The sequence below is a fragment of the Triturus cristatus genome, chromosome 3_2, assembly GCF_964204655.1.
Source record: "Triturus cristatus chromosome 3_2, aTriCri1.1, whole genome shotgun sequence".
In the NCBI taxonomy this organism is placed as follows: Eukaryota; Metazoa; Chordata; class Amphibia; order Caudata; family Salamandridae; genus Triturus; species Triturus cristatus.
The window spans coordinates 586,398,221-586,421,208 of record NC_140584.1 but is presented as its reverse complement, the minus strand read 5'-3'; the positions used below and the strand labels follow the sequence as shown (position 1 = coordinate 586,421,208).

Genomic DNA, 22,988 nt, shown 5'->3' with positions numbered 1-22,988 from the left:
TAAGTCTAGGGTAAGGATGAGTCAAGTTATTTGAATACATTCATTTGCTCAAAAAGATATTGTTAATACCATATGTCAATACTGCATGTGTACCTACGAGGGTTTCACGCCCTCCCACTCATCACGCGTGGTAGTTTGCAGTGACAGTGCACTTGCATGCCCACCTTATAAGTACAAGTATGTGTTATTGTAGGAAAGCAGTCTCTGTTTTTCCAAAAATGTAATGTGATATATCTCTTATCACTCCCTTCTGAAAAGGTTAATATACTTACATAGATCTAGTATCAGGTAGTGTTCACCTGGGATATTGGTGGCCTACACGTAATAACAATAATTGTCTATGTGGCTATTAGAGCCACTTAAGCTAGATAAGAGATACATAGGCACTGAAGAATGCCCCAGACCTCTAAGGCTATAAATTGTGGGCAGAAACTTGTTGGCAGATAAGAGGCGGGTCTGAGTCATTGTCCTCTAAGTACCCGCTCGTCTATGTTTTTGGATATACTTGGGGTCTTCACAAATAAAGGTGAAATACCAAGGAACCCAATGGTATTTTTAGTTAGTCTGGATCCTGCCTTGTCCAGTAGTTTTTATTTAAGAACTCCCTCCTTCCTTAAAGTCTTCGAGGAAGTTGAGTCCACCCTGGTGGCACTGACTGACCAGGGTGGGGAGACAATGCAGATGATGAAGCATGACACTATTATGTGTGTGAGGTTTCCTCTTGCATAAAGGATGACTTTCCTCATAGCTTGGCAGAAGTCCTATGACGTCCAGTCTTAGGACTCTCAATTGTTTCTGTAGGATTGGAAATGATCTATCTTCCAGCTCCCTTTTCTCGTTCCTTGTGCTGCGGTACTAATTTTTGTGATTACATTGTTATTTTGGGGAGACGAACGGTGGCCTACCCCTCACCTCTCTGCTTATGTGTTAAAGGGAGTTCGATCCTTCTCTGCATTTGTATGATGCACAGTTTGGTGATGGGAGTGTGGGCACTGGTGAGGTCCCTGGCGAGGTCCCTGGCATAAGTGCGGAGACTGGTGGAAGGTGCGAGAAGACGGAATGGGAGTTGCAGTATAGAGAGGATGAATTGGAAGGAGGAGAAATTGCTGAGGCTGATGGGGGCGAGGATGAATGGTGGGAGGCCCCCCATGATGCAAAACAGGCTCGGGGTGCCACTAACCGGAGGGGGGGGGGGGGTTGGTGTTTTTCAGTCAGCAGCGGAGGTACCAGCGAGAACAGTGTCCGCTAACAAGGCAACCTCTGCATCAGGAAGGATGGCTTTGGTGCGGACCCGACCTTGAGGCCAGGTAAGGTGTCTAGCATGGCAGGCAATGCAACGGGGATGGAGGTTGGGGTGCAGGCATTTGAGACAGCACCACAAATACAGGGGGACTCTGGACTTTGTTTATCAAAAGGTAGGTATGTGCAGGATAAGGGCATACATATGGAAGCAGAAAAGGATACAGAGATGTCAGTAGGTGGGGGGGCTAGCAAAGCGCAGGAGTCCGGGGTGCCCCTAGCCATAAGTGAGGATGCGACACCAGTGACTAAATCATACATACGGCGTATCTTCCTTATTTGCGTCGGGGGTACCTAAAAGGTGCACCCGGCGCAAACAAGGAAAATGTGCCGTATTAGGATGAATGCGCTGACCCCAGGGCAGTCGCAAACTCACACTGCCCTTGGGGAAGCGCATTCACATAAAAAACAGAGCAGCTGCTTTGGCGGCAACCCACCTGCACTTTTGAGTGGGATTAGAGATCCCTTTACAGGTGGGTGCAGTGAGTGACTGCATCCGCATGCAAGGCGATGGGGATATGTGGGGAGTTCATGGGACCCCCTTGCCCACCTCCAGAGGGCTGCCAACAGGGGGCACACTGACAGTATACCACCTTATAGGTGGCACACTGTCAGTGCACTTCCTGACAGCTTCTTTGCCTCTGTCTGTAATACGGCGCGGACACAGAGGCAAAGGGTTTCCCTCATTTGCATGGGGCCATGCCCCAAGGCAAATAAGGGAATGTCCTTTGATGATAACGCTGGTGCTTTATGTGCACCAGCACTATCGGTATTACAGAAGGGGACACACAAGTGTCTGCAGCCCTTATTTAATACCAATGTGCTTTGGGGGTGTACAAAGCGGGCGCAAACACCCATTGGTCCCCCGGGCATTTCTGTAATACGGCCCCAGGTGATAAGAAAGAGAGTAAGGAAGTGAAGTGGAAAAGGTTGCCTTACATGGGCATTAATAAGCCCATAGGGGCTCATTTAATGTTGATCCAAGGAACGTATTTGGAAAGGGAGTACACAGAGTTATTTAAGCGGATACATAGGGAGGGGAGGGTCAAGGAAGGTTCTAAAGAAAAGGAGTAGGAGTTATCCCGCAGATCCAGGGTGCAAGTTAACATAGAGAACTGGACTGCGGCTTTCTTCATTTACGGAAGTGTTTACTGTAAAAATAACCCAGAGAGGTGTGTGGTTCTGTTTCAATACCTTGATGTGGTGTGCAAGGCGCAGGTTACTTTTGGGGGTTGGGCCTGGGTACGGTACAATGAGAAGTTCAGTGCTCACCTCACGGAGGAGAAGGATGGGGTCTGGGGGCAATTGGATAATGAATTATTCTTACAGACTACGATGCCTCAAAGGTATACAGCAAGTGGATGGCCAGTCATATACAAGCCCCTTCAAGGGCACCCCACCCCAGCAGGGGTAGGGACAGCAGGGAAGGGTCAGGTGGGAACTGGAGGGGCATGTTGGTCATACAACAGGGGGCAGTGCGTGCGGGAATGCTAAAAATATCAGCATTAGTGCTTAAAGTGGTGTGGGGAGCACGCCCTCACTCAGTGTGGTCCCCAGGGGGTAATATTTGGGCAGCAAGCTGGCAACGTCGGACAGTAGACAGGCTCCAGCAACCATTGTAGGGGCAGGGGTCAGAATCCCTGGGAAAAGGCATGTACACCAGTTAAAGTAGACAGGTTTCAATTTTGGCTTATGTTATTGGGTACTGTCAAGGAAAAGCAATTGTTGACAGGTTTTTTTGTTTCGTTTTCATTTGTGCTACAAGGTCCCAGGGTGAGGCAGTGAGTGGACAACTTAAGGTCAGTGAAGGGGCAGGAGACGCTGGTGTGGAGCAAGCATTTGGAGGTGAAGGAAGGGAGGATGGAAGGGCTATTTTCAGACTAGCCTTTGGAAAATTTGAGGGTTTTCTCTGTTGGTGTGGTCCCTAAGAAGGAGGCTGGAGAGTTTCCTTTGATTCACCATCTGTCCTGGCCAGAAATTTTGTCAGTGAATGATTATATTCTGGGTGCATTATGCATCAGTGGATTTGGCGGTGCAGTTTGTGAATTTTCATGGGTCAGGGGGAGCTGATGGCGAAGTGTTACTTCAAATCTGCTTTCTGCTGGTCCATCCTGAGGACTAGGAGTTGTTGGGAATACAGTTTGGTGCCATGTTTTTTGCGGACAAGGCTCTCCCTATAGGTTGTTCTGTGTCATGCTCTTTGTCAGAAGCCTTTAAAAACTTTTTGTAGATGGTGTTTACTCATATGGCAAGGAAGGACGTTGTGATCCCCTATTTGGATGATATTTTCCTGGTGGGGCCAGTGCTGACCAGGCAATGTCAGGAGAGTATGTTGTTGTTTCAGGAGTTTATGGTGGACTTGGGTGTTTCTTTGACGCTGGAAATACCAGTGAGACCAGTGCAGGTTCTCACATTTCTGGGATTTAATTGGATTCTGTCAGGATGAAAGTTAGGCTGTCAGAGAAAGAGAAGCAGCATTGTATAGAGTTGCTGGACAGGATGTTGGACAGAAGGAAGGTGCAGGTGAAAGATATCCAGGTTTTGTTGGGTCATTTGAACTTCACGTGCACGGCTGTGCATGCAGGGAGGACCTTCTGCAGGAGGATGGGTTGGGCTTTGGCTGGCACATCCCTCCCACACCACTGTGTGTTCCTCAAAGTGGGGGTCAAGGAGGAATTGTGCCTTTGGAGAACGTTTCTTTGTGAATGCAATGGTATTCCCATGTTGGGATGGGGGGGGGAGAAGATGGAATGGTCAGTTGAGCTGTTTTCTGATGCACCAGGCGGCCATGGTTTGAGCATATTTTGGCAAGGCCGGTGGTATGTGGAGGAATGGTCAGATGCATGGAAGAGAGGGGGGCGGAGTATCACTTTCTTGGAGTTTTTTCCCCTGGTAGTGGCAGTTTGTATGTGGGGCCCCCATTTTGCAAACAAGACAGTTCTTTTCAGTCTGGACAATATGTCCATGGTGAGTATTGTCAACAGCCAATCCGCGCAACATCCCAAGGTCTGGCAATTGCTTTGGGTTTTTTGTGCTGGAGTGCTTGCATGTGAACGTGACTTACAAAGTGCATCATATTGCTGGCGCCAACAATGAGCTGAAGCTCGTTCTCGTTTCCAGTGGGTATGCGAGGTTCCATGGGCTTGCACCATGGGCCGATGAGATGAAGACGGTGATGCCGGTGCATTTGCGGTCGATGGGCGAGAGCTTGTGATGCAGCTCATCTTGGGGTCGCTGTCGAAGTCTACCCATAACGCGTGTGGGCTTGTATGGGATGAGTGTGTGAAGTCAGGGGCAGTGCGGCATAGTGGCTGGGATGGAAATCAGGCTTGGCGGAATAACGTCATTCATTTCATTATGGCCCTTATTGGAAAAGGCTTGTCAGCTGGTACGTTGGCAAGGATGGTCTTCTATGGGAAGGTTTTGTATGGTTATGAGCAGTCAGTGGGGAAAATGAGGAGACACATTCTGGAGGGTTGGTCCAGGGAGCTGTGCAATGGAGTACGGGTGCGGTATCCCATTACATTGGACATGTTGATGGGGGCGATTGGAACGTCTCACTGAATGGGAGGCATATTGTTTCGCTCTAATCATGATGTGGCTATTTTTAGTGCATTCCGGGTCACGGAGGCAGTAGGATCCAAGTCACAAAAGGGCATTTGTTGGCAAGAAGTCAGGACTCTGGATGGGGCAGTGCAGGTGTGGCGTCCCAAGTCGAAAATGGAGCAGTCGAGCAGGGGCAGCTGGGTGACTATGAGAACCTATCCGAACGCGCAAGTCTGCCCCTGTGGATGATGGCTGACACTATACGGACAAGGGAGGGACAAGGTGATGTTTTCAGGCATGAGGACGATTCATGTGTTACGGCATCACGTGTTGGGGATTTTGAGGAAAGTGCTTTTGGCTCTTGTGTACTGTGCTTAAGAATTTGGGACTCATTTTTTCAGGATTGGGATAGCAACGGAGGCAGAACAAAGGGGGAGGGCTACGGCGGAAATCAGGCATGTACAGCATTGATGGTCAAACTGTTACCAGTTCTATTTGCTACCGGCTGGCTTTTGCATGGTTAGATTAACATTAATTATTTTCTCCTAGGTTGCATTTCAGGCCCAGAAAGGATCTGTGGGCACTCCTTTGTGAAGTGGGCAGTGAGACATGCCAACAACAGGAGAGGAGGCCATCAATTGGGGAAGCCTGATACGTTGGATCAACTAAAATAGCTTGGCAAAGGAGGCATGAGGTGGCACGAACTGTTGCCCGAACTATTTTTTTCGGGTGAATGGCTGCCCTGACATCCTGATTTTGTACCAGGGAAAATTATTTAGTCAAATTAAAGCGATTGGCGCTGGTGACGTGTATGAAGCAGGATTAACTGTGTGTAAAAAGAGTTTGGTCGGACACAACAGTGGTTTTAGAAGATTTAATGCCACAAAGCATTCGGCATGGAGCTCAGAAATCTGGGGAAATGGACAGAGCTCACAGGAAAAATAACAGAAGAGGAAGTTCTGTCAAGCAGAAAGCTTAATATTTTTAGAACATTGCAGTATTAAAAATGGGAGTCTGGAGGTTTTCTTTTAGAGATGACTGAGTCCATTTGTCTACTCTGTATTTTTCTGGTGGCGGTTTGGTACACAACCTTAAAAGTTAATGTAAGACATGTTGGTCATGTTCAGACCCATTTGAAGTTTCGGGGGCGGGGGCAGTTAATTAATGGGATGGCAACAGTGCTGTATGCATGAGATTTGGAGTTTGAGTGAGGAGAGTTGCGGTTGGATTTTGGTAGGCTACGTTGGGGAGGGTTGCTTAGTGGAGAGGGAGAGGCTTTTGGATAGTTATACAGATGTATAGTGAGGACGCATTGATTTAGTATGAGGCTAACAGCCAAGATTTATTATTAAAGTTTGGCACCTGTTTCATTAAAGCGGCCATTTCCACACTATCACATATCCAGTCGTTCTTGGAAACACCATCCAGCCTGATCTTCTTCTTGTGTCTACATTTCGGAGGCTTGTTTGGGGGAGATGTGCCTTCTTGGTGGCTACTGCACAGGCCTGGAACAAACTGTCTATTGAGTTATGGATGGAACCAAATCATTTTACATTTCGGAAGGCTCTTAAAACACGTTTGATAAAATAACTTAGACAGACTCCAATCTTACCTACTTTTTAATAATAATAAGCCACCTTGGGGCAATCAGTTTCTCAATAAATTAATAATAAAAATAAGTTAGTAATAAATAAGTAATAGTTGAGGCTAAGTTAAACATTCGATTGGGAATTCAATTCTATTCCGATTACATTTTTGAAATATTTGACTAAACAGACCCAAATAGCACATGAAACTGAGCCTATTAGAAATCAAAATCACACTAATGAAAGTAAAGTAAGAGAAATAGAGCTGATTGACAAAGGTAAACTTATGTAAGTTTACAATTTTGGGGTATTCAAAAAAACTGCATTTTAATAGCAAGTTTACAACTGTGGAAACTCCGCTGTCGGGGCAGAGAACTCCGCACATAAAAAGATAGGCATGCCATGTATGGAGTACTCCACCACAACTGCGGAGTCTCCATAGTCGTAAATCTGCAATTAAAATGCAGTTTTGTAAATACCAAAAAAAGTGAACTCACACAGATGTGTACCTTTACATCTGTGAATCATGTCCATTGCTACAGCAGGCTCATCTATGGACATTTCAGAGCCTACAGCCGAACCCCCAGTATTCTCCAATGTGCCTAATATTGCCCCATGTTAATAACAAGACAGTTTCAGGAGCTTGGCAAGGAAGTCGCACCCACTCCTATTGCCAATGCAGTTTTAGGCTGTTATAGCTCGCCTGGAATTTTAGCTGACAACATGGAGGAGATTCAAGCCAACAGTAAAATTAACTTTATTGATAAAGGAGCTGAGGAACTGGAAGGTATAGATCATAAATTCGAGGCTATTTTAGTAGACCAAATACACACTCCAGCAGGAGACTGGGGTAGATGGACTAGCACCCATAATTTGCTGGTCGCCTAAGCGGCTGAGCGCATGGAGTCAGCCAACTCCTGTCCTCACACACATAAGAAGCACAGTGTAACCGGTAAAACATCATTCACTGACCGCAGCAAGCACACTATCCCGGTGTGAGAGAACCATGAGTCTGCTGAGGTCTAAGGCCATAGTGGTCCCTTAGGAACTGAATCCCTGAGTGCCACTTTATTAATATTTCTTGATTACACACTTCCAGATGTGCCTATTAACGGCATTAGTAGAACGAACGATATAGGGGTGCGGCAATAAGAAATAGTGAGAGCACTGGATGGTTTGGGCGAGCCTGATAAGTTCCCCACTGAGAGAGGTAGAACCTCCACAGAGGGGTCCCAAACAGATGATTCGATCTTCCTGAGCATACCAGCTAATAACTATACTGAGAGCACTACTTTTAAGCAGGAACATTCCCAAGACTTCATTATTTGAGAAGCCATGAACGCTCTGTACAGGGTTTTTGTCGTCAATACTCTCACTGCTGGAGAAATCATTTGGCGGGTCAGAGAACATAGCAACATGGCTGACATCGATATTCCGTGTCCTTGTGCCAGTAAGACATAACACTGACGCAACCACTCAGACTACAGGAGGAAGTGAAATAGAAGACCTAGTGGCTCAAAACACAGCTTTTAATGCACCACTAGATGCATGCACAGTTAGCAGCTCGAATGTATCTTCAACCAGGAGTCCTGCCCCAAGAGTGGAAAAGCAAGTGGAGTGGCCAGCACGGTCAGCAGCCTCCCTGGTACTAAAGCCAATCGCTCATGAGCAAAGGCTGGAAGTAGCGCAATGGAAAGCAAGCCCATGCCGGAAAGTGGTATAGCGGGGACGAGCAGTGCTGTAATGTGTGATCTACAGAGCTCTGCAATGCCAGCAGCTGCTGAGAGGGGAGAAAGCAACTTCGAAGGAACAGAGTATAAAGGAAAGAAAGGTAAACTCAGGGAAAAGACAAGGAAGGTACCATCCTTTCCTGTATACTCGATAAAGTGACTTCTCTGTCTTGATACAACCGACAACGGTGACGGCTCAGATTCCAGCTTTTAACTACCCCGTCGGCTGCCCAATTGAAGAAGAGGGCCGGGGGAGAACTACAGATCCATAGCGGGATGGCGAACCAGACCCAGATAATCATAATGAATCAGCTACGCACCCAGTAAAATCCAAGAAAAGATTGCGCTAGAGGAAATATTGACCCAGGAGAAGGGCTATTAAGGAAACACACAGAGATATTGCGTCTGAGCCGAGAGCATGATGCCTACTATGGAGGGTCTCTGCACTACCCAAAGTAAGAGTCTTGGCACTAGATCCCCTGAAGAAAGTGGCGTAACACAGGCCCTGCATCCCCCGCGGTGCGGGGGGGGCCCGCGCTTCAGGAGGCCCCCTGAGCACAGTAGTCGGTACTGCGAGCTCCGGATTCAATCCGGAGCGGTGGCCCCTCCATGTACCTTGCAGGGGGCCCCCTCAACATTCGTTACGCCAGTGCCAAAGAATCAGGGGCCCACTGTTCAAAGCGATTAGCACTCCCGTTCGTAGGAACAAGAGGAAAAGCGGTAACCAAACCTGCAAGTCACAGTACCAGCCCTGTTGAGGTCACTACTATCGATCACAAGGTAACTAATTCTTCTTAGGAATTTATCTACCTTTTCTCAGATGCAGGGTTCAGGTCAAGGCTACTAGCCCTCTTTTATGTGATCCTGGGCTAAGAGTGGTGTCCTCAGGAGACATAACAAGAGTAAAATTGGACAATCAGCAAACTGGTTCTGGATCGGGCGTGGGTGGCGCTCAATGATCCAGAGTAGAATTCATATCTCCAGGTTATCACCAATCTGCTGCTGAAGCACCTAGATGACTTCCACGTATTGGGAGTAGACGTTCTCTCATGCTATAACATCGACTAAAGAGCCAATGCTCCATCAGGGCAAAGGTGGCCAATGAAAGACCTCTCTAACGAACTTCATCAAGCACCGCTATATAAAGAACCCAGAAAGTGGCAACCAATTGGGCCCTATATGGTGGTTATGACAACGTGTGTATCACCAATAAAAACAACTCAAGGGCAGTCAAGTTTCTCATTTCTGGTGATGCGGTGGCTAAATATTCAACATAGGGCTAATGTTCCTAAGAGAAGGGAGCAGGGTCTCTCAAGTGGTAGAGAGTGCCCGGACGATGCGATGACTAAGCCAGTCTCTCAAGACTTCTCTTGGATAGCAGCCGCGTTGGCTAACAGCAGCAGATCCACTCCTGGAGGGGTGTTTGATTGATTACTGTTGATCTCATCAGCAGTACCTAATGCCACTAGCTTCTATTCTGTGCCTAAGGTTAACAATGCATGTGATATTAACATTGAATGTTTGTACATTCCATCATGGTACATTGTGGGTTTGGTCAGTAAAACGTAGGATGAGGACCTGTTAAAATTTATAGGACAACACTCTGTATCCTGTTTTCAGGAAACCTGGGCCCTAGAGGGACCTAGCGTGAAAGGGTTTCTGGAACTAAACATACCTGCTAAATGCCCCAGAAAGGGATGTGAATCTGGGATCATGCAGTATGGGTGTTCTGCAAACTGAAATGTAAAGTAGAGCAATTCTGGACAGTGTACTTATCTTCTAATGTTTTACACTTGAGGGTTAGCCCTATTGGCTCAGAAACTGATTTGATTGATATCCTGAACATCTAAATCCCATCTGATTGGTACTCCGAGGTCCACTTTATGTAGGGGAACTTTGTCACATACACATTACAGATTAGAGAGGAAATCACCAGCCGAAATGTATCTGAGGAAGTTAACAGGGTAAACACTTGCTACTGATCTGTGCTAATTTTAACACACAGCCCTCTGGACTCATTATTAATAGCAAGGTTTTAATGGAAGACTACTGCTTAGGTATCCCTGATATCATCTATACATATGTACCTCAAGGACATAGCGACCATCAATAACGTAATATAGTCAATCAAGAAATAATGTGTACTGAATAAATTACCAGCCTCAAATCAAATAAGATAAAAGCCAAAATATTATAGTGATATTTGGAACATATACATGTATCCATGTATCTCTTAACTTGGAAACTCAGTATATTAAGTAAAACTAATATCAGCTGTTTACGTGAGGTATCGGGCGGTGTAGCTGCCATCTTAGATGTGACTTACATAATTACAGCAAATGTCTCAAGCGTGTTGTTCATACATATAGGGAAGCCTTCAATCACGTGATGTGACTATTCAAGGAATAAACCATCCTCCTCTGAGGTATATTTGAAAAAACTTGATTCAGGTCTCAGATCAAATAAAATCCAATATGTTCTGGCAAATATTACGAACATACACGTGAAGCCATGTATCATATAACTCGAACACTCAGTATATTAATGGAAGAAGTCCAAATAGTACCAGCCAGGGTAAAGCGGATTTAATGTAAACTCAACAAGCTCTAGCGATATAATGTGGCCAGAGTATACCACTCCACAAAAGAATTAAGTCCCTTCTCAACAGTTTTGGTGACCAGATCCATCTGTTTTCCTTCAGTGTGAGCAGGCGATCAACATTGCGGTACCATTTAGAACCCTTGACAATTTCTAGCACAAACCATTGCATATCTGTTGGAGCTGTCAACAGATCAAGCCCCTTTTGAAATCCTTCAGGGAATAAACCTGGAAAGGGAGGTCGATTGATACCCCTTATCATGAACACAAGGCTATATCTGCCGTTAAAATTTAAAGACATCCGGAAGATACTTAAGTACGGATTCAATTTGGGGTTTTGGGAGATATATCGTCTCTAGTCCTGAAGAAGGTGTCGGTTGAATAATAGGACCCACCGAAAGGCGTCGATGCTCACAGAAAAAGGCACAGTCTAGACTGTGGTGATCTTTTCTTGGAATTATCGAACTATTTGAATAATAATTAACTCTGTATTAAAAGATCCATGTCAGATGTTTGGGCCTTTATGATTAGAAATATTTTTCTTGCAGATTCTCCCAATGTGCACCGATTTGCTTGTGGATGTATAATGGTGGTTTTTAAATGATCTTTTACACTATGCGTGATTTGCAACCGTTTTTAAATGTTTTTTAATATGCTTTTTAACACATTATCTTTTTCTAAATATTAAATGGGAAATATTTTCTATGTATGATCATTTGTTTGGTAAAGACTATAATAAAAATGAAGCTTTTTCTGTAGGAAAGGGAGTGCGACAAGGATTTGTGCAATCACCTTCACTTTGTATCCTCTTTTTAAATGATGTAGAGGAATATTTACTGGGAGAATCCTTAAATATCCCCTTTATAGCTGGAAGTAGGGTCTTGATATGAAAATTAGCCGATGACACAGTACTGATGACGCAAATAGAGAATGCAACCCATGGGTTATTAATGCAGCTTGTAGAGTACTGCCATAGGAAATCTCTGACCATCAGTTGCACCAAACCAAAGAGCCTGGTCTTGAGCCCATCCCCTAGTTTCAAGAGGAGACTAATGATAGATGGTATACCCATCGAGGCAGTTAAGCAGTACGATTATTTGTGGATGCAATTCACAGAGAAACTGCAATGGAAGAACCACATACAGAAGGCAACTGCAGTCCTGAGCCAGTCTTCTGGTGCAATCTTAAGGCAGGGAATAAGAGTATCAGTATTATCCTGCAAATTTACGAATAAAAGGCTTACACTATATGATGACGAGCTCTGGGGTTATGGGAATCTACACCCACTGCAGATGGCCAAGAACAACTTTTTAAGAGCCTTGCTGAGATTGTGTCTGGGTGCCCTCCTGCTTGTACTTCATGCAGAACTTAGCTTCACCCGAATAGCGGGGGTAGCAGCCCTTAAGCCAGTGCTTTATTGGGTCAGGCTGGTGAGAAATCCTAAGGCTGCAACCTACCTAAACAAGCATTTACAATGCAATAGGTCTCGCAACTGCGAATTTTGGAGCTATTGGCATTGTGTAAATGGCAATGCCTTTTAACCCCTTCAGTGCCACGCCCTTTCCCCCTCCTGTGCCGGGCGTTGCACTAGTGGGTGGGGTTCATGACGAGATAGTCTCGTCATGGGCACAGCGCAACCGTGCTCCATGACGAGACTATCTCGTCATGGGCACTGAAGAGGTTAAAAAATTAAAAGCCTTTGTTATTTACAATATCAAAAGCAACACCTATTGCATTACATAGCGCATGTCTGTTACTGACCATATCTCATAAGTAGGCGAGACCTAAAAATGAATGTGTCCTTGTGTAACTGTAACTCGTGCTCATGTAAAGGCTCCAGTAACTTCGGGCTAGAGTTTGCGCTATATAAATCCTGCAACAAAAAAAAGAAAATACAGTGTAAGCTGTATCAACTGTTGCATTTGTTACGGCTACCTGCTCCACCCGCCGTGGCGCCCAGCAACGGTTTTGCTTTATTTCACCCACCCCGGCTCCCAGTAACGTGCCGCACTTCTGAGGGGGCCTCGCTTCGACACGAAGACTCCCTGTGCAACCAGAGTGCCCGGAAATAGAAAGCTGGGCGTTCATTAAGATGGCGGAAAGGGCGGACGTCACAGACACGGCACAGACTTTAGGGCAGCACATGGGGCTCTGTCTAACCAGACAGATGTTTCTAGGAGGCTGGGTGAGGGGGGACAGGGCTGGTTTGCTATTAGAGCATTGGGGCCAAAGGGAGGGTGTGTGGGGGGTGTAAGACCGGTGGCGTAGATGAAAGCCTGCCTCATGCCTTGGGGCCAGTGCTGGGAATGAGACGTTGGCAGTAGGTGGCCGGAATACCCATCAACATGTAACACTGCAGGAGCCAGGGTCTGTGATGAAGGGGAGCAGAGGTGGCCTGCGGCTAGAGCTGGGCAACCAGACGGACATCTCAGACTTGGCTCAATGCCCATTGATTCAGGATACATCATGTGATCGCCCCATTCCTAAAAATGTGTAACTGGCCTGGTTCTCTCGCAAGGTGACCTAATGCATTGGGGTGAAGTTCACTTCATATAAAACTGCAACAAAAAAAAACATGATTGCAGGGTTTGCATAATTTAATTTCCTACGAGTGCTCCTGGGACAGGCAACGTAGTTACACGAGAGAGGAGAGCAGTCAGGTACAGCACAGCTCTTACAGAGCTTAACGTGTTCATGGCTCAGGGTCTTGCTTCCACTGAGTGTATCCTGAGAGCCGTGCAGAGAGGCAGGACATGGGCACTGACACTTATTGTGTGACACGTCACAGCATTGCACTGATCACTGAAAGATTACATACTATGCTGAAGCAATGATGGACGCCAGTATCGGGAGGGTGTGGCGTGGGGGTTACCTGTTGTGAAAAGCATTAGATTGGAGGGGTGCAGATGTCCCGGAGGAGGGAATTCCAGACGCAGGCGCCACTCTCACAGAAGCACCTGTCTCCCGTGCTTGACTGACACTGACTTTTCGCTTGGTTCATCGGTGTGAGCAGAGGGTTGGAAATGTTGCCCCAGTGCCTGAAAGTGAGGGTCCTTCTTGTGGACGTGGCGTAGAATCATGAATGACATTCTGCAGTGCAACGGTCAGTCAGTTCCAATTAGAGGATGCTTTCTAACTGCAAAATGAGGCGGACTTCCATATTTTGAGACTTTTGGATCCTTTGTATTGAGTATGGAGAGGGCATTGCGGTATTACATGCCTGCAGAGACCAGTAGGGGGTGCAAAGTTTCTCCATTCAAGCATAGTCTCAGTTACTTTTTCCTGTGTTTCCTTTCCCTAAGTATTTGTGCTCTATTTTACTCTTTAAAGATTGATTGGTGCTGGTAACTCACGAGTATTTTGTATGCAAGCGCCTGTCATATTTTCCTTTACACCGGTAACTCAAGACCAGTGTGTGCTCGAGTGCACACCTCGCTCAGCACAAATTAAACTCATATACAGAATACTCATGAAAGTTCGGATTGTCTGCGGATGTTCAATGCACATGGAAATTTACAACACCTCAAAGCTTTTATGATGTTTATGTATTTTTGAGAAGTATGACAAGCGCACAAATAAAAACAAACGGTTGCACATCCTGAGTTTTTGTGCATGGATGGTAGGTTTGTTTGGGGCATTTCAGTTGACAGAAGGCTCATTGCGGTGCTCATGTGATTTGGATTTTCAGGCAGACGTGCTACTCCTGGGCTAGGAGTTAGTGAAACACTGGTGGCAAGAGAAGCGAGCTGGGACCCCATTGAGGGGAGCGCTGCATTAGATGAGACGCAGCAGCGGGAGAGACTCCGAGCCCTGCACCGGCTTCCATCCGCAGCTGACTCCCAACCCTGCACTGATCACTGGGCTGGACCGGACCTGTGGCTCAGAGCTCACCAAACGCCCGTCCCTCCCCAGGGGCCTCAGTGTGCAGGGTAGTCCCTGCAGACTTTCTTATCAGTAGGGGGGGGGGCATCTGTTTCTAATTAGCATGGCCGCGCTAAGGCCATGCTAATTAGAAACAGATGGCCCCCCCTAAAGACAAGAAAGTGCTTCACGACAGCCGTGAAGCAGACGACCCAGTCCGGATGGGCCGTCCAAAAGGGCAGTGACCAAAAAGTATCCTTTTCAATGGGAAGCCAGTGTTTAACATAAATGCTGACGCCGCCCAATGAAAATGATGGGCGGGGCTTCAAGTTCGGCGGGGCTTCGAAGTCCCCTTCAGAAATCTCCTCTCTCACTATATGTCTCACCGAGCGAGCAGCGCATGCAGTGCAACGCTAGGCGAGACCTAAAAACCTTGGCAGATGCAGTACACGGCAGTGGCAATGGTAGGAGTTCTTGGCTGTCTTATGTAAAGCACCTTCTCAATGAATTGCAGCTGGGGTTCCTATGCTCTGACCCGAGTAGAGTAAGGAAGGATAATGATGACCTGACTAAAGGACACCAGGATTGGTACAAGCAGGTGAGGAAGCTCTCTACTATAGTAGGAACTATATTGGGCAATTATTTTAGCACTGATCACGGCCCTACTCGTACGTTTTACTTGGACTCGATCTACCCCGAGCACAACATACACTATATGTTAAGTTTTGATTGGGCACCTTGCTGACCAGGGAACACCTAGTCAGATGCTACGGGATCAAGGCGGATGTTGAATGTAGTGATTGTAAATTTAGGGGGGGGTGGGATAATCTACTGCACTTTGTGCTACTTTGTACAAATCACGATTTTTCATGTAGGAGATGGCTTTGGCCACTTCTTAGATTAAATGGCACCAAAATTGTCAAGCTGGCATTGCCGTTCTGTCTTAGAACAGATGAGAGTATATTCTTAACTCCATTGCTTCGTACCTATGGCGGCTTGGCCATGCTTGCGGGAGCTCCCAGCTGCCTCAGGAGTTTAATTACATTCAAGTTGGAATAGTTATATGGAGGGTTTACTGCTGTTTGTGTCCCCCCACACCTTTTTTATGTATAAGCTCTTCTATGAGGACGTAGATGTGTAGTGGCCGACCTTCAACGTACCATTTCTGATATGATATATATTAACAACCCATTTAGCCGCCCATATCTCATACGTTTTATGTATTTATACATTGAGTATTGATGTATTAACTATTTGTTTTTAACTGGGATCGAGTATGGAGAGTTCCCTCTCCATGTTTTCAATGTATGTACTAGTTGTAGGGTGTTGATTTGTAGCTGTGGATCGTACATCCTCTATTGCTTTATGAGCTTAGGTTGACAACCTGTGCATTGATTGTATTGTATAGGTCTTATGTCTCAATGCATTATATACTGATGTCTTCATGAATTGTTTGTATTCGTTGTAAGGTTTAAAGCTGAAACAATAAACGTAATTGATTGATTGAAGGTACGTCTGAACAAACAAAGTACATCTCAACCTACATATATACAACCGCACTGAAAAGTGTACATTTAGACCAATAAATGTACATTCACAAAAACAAATGTACTGTGCCCACAGAACATCACATTTACAGTATTCAACTTAAAATGTACCAAGTGAAATGAGCACAAAGTGCAGGTTATTCATTCCGGATAACAAACTGCGTGCATGTGCCCAATACTAATATGTAAAGAATGCATACAAAAAACCTGGAAAAATCTATATGTGACCTGCATAGCACTCCTTAGACCCGGTCATTCGCTTATTACAAAGTTTATAACAGGAATTAAGGGGCATATCATCAAGGCGGCGCTATGAAATTATCGCTGCTTTTGCGTCCGTTTTCGGGCGAAAAAAAACGGCGATTATATTATCGCCTTATCAGCAAAGGCACGCTACCGCGTGCTTTGCTGACTTAGCGTTCGTCACAACAACGCTTCGCTTTGCATCGCTAATGAGATGCAAAGTGGGCGTTCCTTCCCAAAATAACTGGAGAAATGTCGCTAACTGACATTTCTCCAATTATCAATGGGCACGCTAAAAAGCATAGCGATAAGAAAAGTAGCACTAACCGCGGTTAACGCTACTTTCCTTACGCCTGCCTTTAGTTTGACTTAGCCATGATATCCAATGGAAGGTGGATATCATGGCTGAGTCTGCCCTGCCCTTTCAGCAAGCTATCGCCAAACGTTGTACGATTATCGCTGGATTTCCAGCGATAATCGCACATTTGATAGCTTGCGCATGGAATTTTATTGCTTATGAGATAAGCGTTGCTGATAGCATGCTATCTCCGCGATAAAATTCAGCATTAGATGGCGATAATTATCCTAGCGCTAAGTGCGCTTAGCGAGAATTATCGCCGGTTGTTGCTGATATGCCCCTAAGTACGATGGCTGATGACTACAAAATTTGAACAGTATATTTCAAAAGTAAGCGAAATTCGCGAGTTAAGGTGAATTTGAAAACGATATAATTGTGATGTACAAAGTCATTGACTATTTCTGAATGATGAGCAATATTCCACTCGACTTCCTTTATTACTCATGAATAGTTTTTTTAAAGCTCCTTAACTGCAGTATTTCATTACTTTTGAGACGTGTTCCAGCCTACACCCATTGAAACATTAAGTTCCATCAAATATGTTCATCTTCCCTCTCTCCTAGGAACACCTCTTTTCTTTGAACACTTTTTCCTACTTCCCTCTGGACACTTCTTTCCTCTATGTACCTTTTCCATTGAGCACCTCTTCCCTCTCCAGAGGCATTTTAAGGCATGGGCAAAGTAGGCAATTGCCCAGGCCCCCACCTTCCTCTGAAAGTGAACTTTGTCCCTATTAGACCCATCTCTATTCAATGTATCCATATTTAAACCACCCTCCCTCTGCCTACCACTACCCTGTCTCAGTCTCTGTACCCAGTATCATCTTAAGTATTTTTGGTGAAAGACTTGTTTCATCTGTTGTGTGACCATGTTAAAGTTTAACATATCATTGTATACTGTTTGGCATCACACAGGGTCTGAATTATCAGGAAATGCGTAACACAAATGAAATATGTCTTCCTAGGGCCCCTAAGACCTTAAGATGACACTGCCGGGCACCCCTTACTTCTCTCTGCCTTTGCAGCTACTCTTGCCTCTATCACATTTTGCCTCTCTTGCACAAGCACTTGTGACCGCAGCCTTTTGGGCTTCTTTTCTTTTTTTCTATTCGGATCCTCTTTTTTCCCGCCCCACGGCACATGTTCCCTCTGGCTCTTCTTCCATCTCTCCAAGCAGTAGCAGCAGATGACCTCTTGGAATCACTCAGGACTTTTTGGCAAACTCGTGCATGTACTGCACTGTTTCCAATGAGCACTCGTGCATGTATGGCGTTTACCTTATGGGAGCGAGCAGCTGCGCCATCTGTTATCAGTTATCACTTTCACGCCCGTGCTTGTTTCATTTGGCTTTAACAGTAACACCCTCAATGTTCGGGAATTACTTTGATGTCGCTTTTATTATCGCGGCCATTAGTTTCCTGCTCATGTTCCGAGCTCCGCTTTGTATCTCCAAGCTCCGTTTACATTTTTGTTTTTTTTAGTATTCCGTCCCGCTTTTAATTTTTTGGCCATAGAGTCTGGTTTTTTTTTTGTGGGACGTACATGGTAACTCTGGAGGGAAAAATCAGGGACACCTCATCGGTCGATCCCTGCCACTGTCACCCGTGATACCAGCCACGGCGCTCCTCGTATTGCTGCCCCAGTTCCTGTATCTAGTATAGTTCTGTTGGTTTTACTTAACATGTAATTAAACAATTTAAAAACAAAGATTTTGTGTGAAAGTGAAGCGAGTTTGCCCCGTATAAAAGCGCAGGTTTTCTACAGGAGGGTGTGTTTTATTTTTTGAGTGAAGTTTTATTTTCAGGTTGACCCCTGAAATTCAAAAGATAGGACGTCCTCCTTTAAGTTATGTACGTGCGTTGTTGTTGCTGTGACTCAATGGGTTTAAAGACAACAATCAATAAAATTGCACACCAGTGTTGCAGCGTGAACCCATACGCTGACAGATCTTCGATTAGGAAAGTGCAACTACTTCTGTTGCTGGGTGCAGGCCCCAGGACATCATAGCCAATAAACAACAAATACACTCCCAGCCAATCCAGGTGAAGCTTCCCCAACCAATCAAGATTGACCAAACTTTCCCAACCACTTAGAAAATATGCTTCATACTACGTGATTTGTGGGCCCTTGCATGCCCCACGCTCTGAAGATTAGGACGGCTGAAGTAGCAAAAAGGACATTAGATAGGCTTCGGCTATATGTCACATCCTGAGAGCCCGATGGAGGGACCGCAGCGCCAGGAGGAGGCGGATCATGGATATAGACAGAGCCGAGGACAACCGTCTTAAAGCCCCTTCACCTTCAACCATGGTTGATGCTCGGCATCATGCTGGACAGCAGTAAGTTTAAGCAGAGGCACCATGCAGTGCATATGGGCGGACCACACGTTCCACCATTCCCTGGACTGCCGGCGTAGTTAGTGTAGTGTCTCCACAACTACTATAAAGCTCCTTTTTCAGAGGTTTCTTATATATCCAACCAATGTAGTTTGTGAGCGGTCATGATCTCAGTTTATTTTCTACAATCAATTATGCTTGTAGCTTGAGTATTGCTTACAATGGGCCCTTGTTGTTTTTATTAAAGTGGCACAATGTTTATTTCTTTTAGCAATTTTCTATAGCACAACTTTATCCCGAGGGCAATAAAGTGATTCACAAGACATCAGGAGGGAGAATATAGATAACAGTCATCATAGAAACAACAGCTCAGCTACAACGAAAACAGACAGATCAAGCAGTTAGTGAAGGCAACATTGTATTTTCTGTTATGGATTAAATCAAATAACAAAAAGGTCTGCAAATAACCTTTGCCAGTGGCTGGAATTATTCAGGGGTTGCTAAACAGAAATAATCATGAAACATGACCATTGCTATCATGGAACGGAACGTTTAAGGACATATTAATGGCATCGTTGTCACGCGCAGGACCCACAGGCTGCACTGTTTCTAGCCACAGCATGGCCAGACACCAGTGGCACATGAAGTGACAGGAGATGTTGTAGCACCCAAGTTAATGTGCTGCATGGCTAAAATACTTATAAGGTCCCAAAGGCGAGACCTACTGGCTATGCCAATGCTTGTTACCCTTGGAGTGAAAAAAAACAAAAAAAAGCTTAACTCTGCAATAGTCCCATCCGTCACTGCTTTTGATGTAACTTCAAGGAGATTCATTTTTCAGTTTTCTATTGTGCAACCTTGGAGCGTTTCACATGAGCACCAGTTACATTACACAAGGACATATTCATGTTTTGAATCACAGGATGTTGCGCCGACGTCAGGCTCAAACCTGCTTTCTCAGCTCGATAGTAGACATCTCTAGTCATTAGGCCACACCCTCTCCCAGAATAACTGAAACATTTCAATGTGATATACAGCGAATTCGTAGTTATTGGTTATTTACCTTATGCAGTTTACAACCATTTGACAAAGCCAATAGTGCTGGCTTGTTGTAGGGGTAATGTTACTTGTTGTGTTATACATCTGGATGAATGGACAGAAGCAACAAAATACCAGTGGGGCAGGACAATATGCTAAAAACGTATTTTTAGCTTAGGTGTTTTAAGCCACACCCTTAATTACATCGACCACTCCCCTATGAGAGACCCCCCAGTTTTTTCATCCCACTTAAAGCCCTGGGTTTGGCCGTCCTGGACGGCCAGCCAAACCCACATGCACACTGACAAAAGTGCCCTACCCACCACTCCATGATGGCCCCAATTAGGCCCCGCCTCCAAGAATCAGCTATTAAAATTAAAATAAAACGATAATAAACACTTTTATTATAGTTTAAAAACAAAAATTATAACACTTGTTATTAGTAACCAAGACAGCAGTAAAAACAGATACATTGACAATGCGAAGATGTCCACCTTTACCATTACCACCCTTCCTCTGCCCCCCTCATCACATAATAGTCCAGTATCACTACGAATCCTAGTACAACAATCGCCCCCCGCGGCTCATGTTTGTTTCATCTTCCCCTGGGCTAGGAGTCCTCCTGTCCATCGGCCTATCGAGGCCCTTTACTCAGTGTGTTGCTGATCATGTGCTGCCCCTCCAAGTATCAGCTGTCTCTCTTTCCTAAGTTCAATCGTCGGAGAGATACTGATGTTCCCTCTATACTTGTTCCATTTTCCCCACTTGTGATCCCATTTTCATGGGCACCCCCTCTCTTTGAACACCGTTTTCTCCGCTAGCATGGCATGATCCATATCCCTGGCCCAGTCCACCATTTTTGGTGTGGAACCTACTCCCCACCGCTGTGCAATGTTCCTCTTAGCTACACACCATCCCCCTGAGGCCCACTCCTGCTCAATTCTCGTGAGGTCCGTCGCTACCCAGTTGTTAAGCAGACACAATGTGGGTGCCGGGTGTATTGTCTTACCACAAGCCCTAGCCATTTGCCTGGTGACATTGACCCAGTATTCCTGTATGCGGGGGCAGTCCCATAGGATATAGTTTTATTTTTAAAGTTTTGAGGCTGGTGGGGGGACAACGCTCCTCCGCCATAGCAGAAGAGCCGCCACTGTCTCCCAAAAATCTTTCCATCTTTCTCTCAGCATTCTATTTCCCCACTCTCCTCATCTCTTCCCTACCTTCCCCTGGCTCTGCTTCCTTATGTGTCTCCTGGGTTTTTCTGCTGTCTCTCTGCCCTGGGACCCTCTTTTCTCTGTTTCCGGTATTTTCTACTCTAGCTCCCCTTTCCTCTCTCCCCAGGACACCTCCTAGTTCTAGCTCCCATGGCTCTTCTTCCCCTCATTCCTCTCTCTCGTGTACCTTCAGGTCTTAAGTTGTAAAAGAAGAAATGCTGAGGCCCAAAGTTTTGCTCAGATGCTCACAACCCTTGCAACTGAATGTCGGTCTGCGAATACCAAGGGTGTGTAGCCTTCATTCCACTTCACGCCTCTTTAATCCACCAGCAGACATTCCCAGCCTCTTCCCTCACTTTTTCAGGTTCTTTTCAACCCGGATTTTAATATTCGTCACGGTGTTTCTGTTCGATCAAAGTCTGATGAGAACAAATAAGGGCAAGTCCCCAAAACCTAGCGCTGGTGGCCCCTCCTGCAAACACATCAGGGTACAAGAGCATGAGGGGTCCACTGAACATTGGGGTATTTCACCTTTAAACTAGCAGTCAGGGGTCCAATTTAATTTTGTGCCCGAGGGACCCTGGCTACACCACTGGCAAACCACCGGCTCAAATTAACCACTGCTACAGGTCTCCCTGATGCACTTTTCAACCTCTCTACTGCGTGCTGCGCTCACCGCTGCCTTCTTGGCTCCTTTCCCCCAGGCACCTCAGCCCTCCGTTCCCGTCCTCTTTTTTCCTCCGGGTACTTTTCCTCCGCTCCCGGGCTGCTCTTACCTCTGTCTGCTCTGCTCCTATCTCCTCTCTCCGTCTCTGGTTCCTCTTCCCCATACCCGAGCATCTCTTACCTCTGCTTCCCAGTCGCCTCTCCCATCTCTCCCTCGGGCTCCTCTCCCTCGGGCCCCTCTCCCATCTCTCCCTCGGGCCCCTCGTCGTCCTGCTCCGAGTCGGACATCTTTCCCCGCCGCTGTGTTGGTGATATTAATAAAGCCCGAGAGTAACTCGAACCGGCTCCAGGCTCTGGGCCAGCTCCGGCGCCAGCTGTCACCGGGCCCCACCCCGGACTCGACGGGGGCAGATACCGGGCTCATCGGATCATTTATAGAAACGGCCCCACCTAGCCACCCTGATCTGGGGTCCGGAGCCTCCCTAGAGAGCTGCGTCCGGGGCCAGCGGATATCGCAGAAGCTCCATTACCTCAGTCACGGGGAAGGGGGCGGGGGTGTTGTTAGGAGGCCCACGCGGGTGAGGGTACTCTAGTTTCATCAATGAACCACAGCAGTTACAGGGGTGTGAGTGGGGACCTCCACTTACTCGAGCCCACCTATTTCACAGTTGGGGCCTCTTGTAACTGCTCTAGCCGGCTCCCCCCCAGCGGGCTTTGCCCCAGTGGATCTCACCGGACTTCCAGCATGAGCCACGGAGATAGCTCCGACGGTTAAGGCACCTGCTGGAAAATCTTAAGAGCATTAAATGGGGATCCGCATGGTCCACAAAGCAGCCAACCACGCTCTTTTGTGTCTTCTCTGAAATTCAAGTGTGTAAAGGTGGAGGCCTTAGAGAAACAGGCGCAGGAATAGGGGTGCAGGGATTGCTTCAGAAGGCCAAGGGCTGCGGAAAGCAATGTATGAGTG

The 22,988-nt window shown here is 46.2% G+C and overlaps 1 protein-coding gene across 2 annotated transcripts in view; it reads right to left on the bottom strand.

Moving 5' to 3' along the window:
• The window catches only part of SYNC (syncoilin, intermediate filament protein), a 118,770-nt gene extending 96,325 nt beyond the window's left edge, over window positions 1–22,445 (bottom strand). Inside the window, exon 1 of one of the 2 annotated variants that reach the window (XM_085648384.1) lies at window positions 22,203–22,445. In XM_085648384.1, coding sequence (XP_085504510.1) covers window positions 22,203–22,309 — 107 coding nt within the window. In that variant the 5' untranslated portion in view covers window positions 22,310–22,445. Of the gene's footprint in view, window positions 1–22,131 lie in introns of both variants that reach the window. The other variant, XM_085648386.1, reaches the window with a different exon arrangement.
• Window positions 22,446–22,988: the final 543 nt, after the last annotated feature.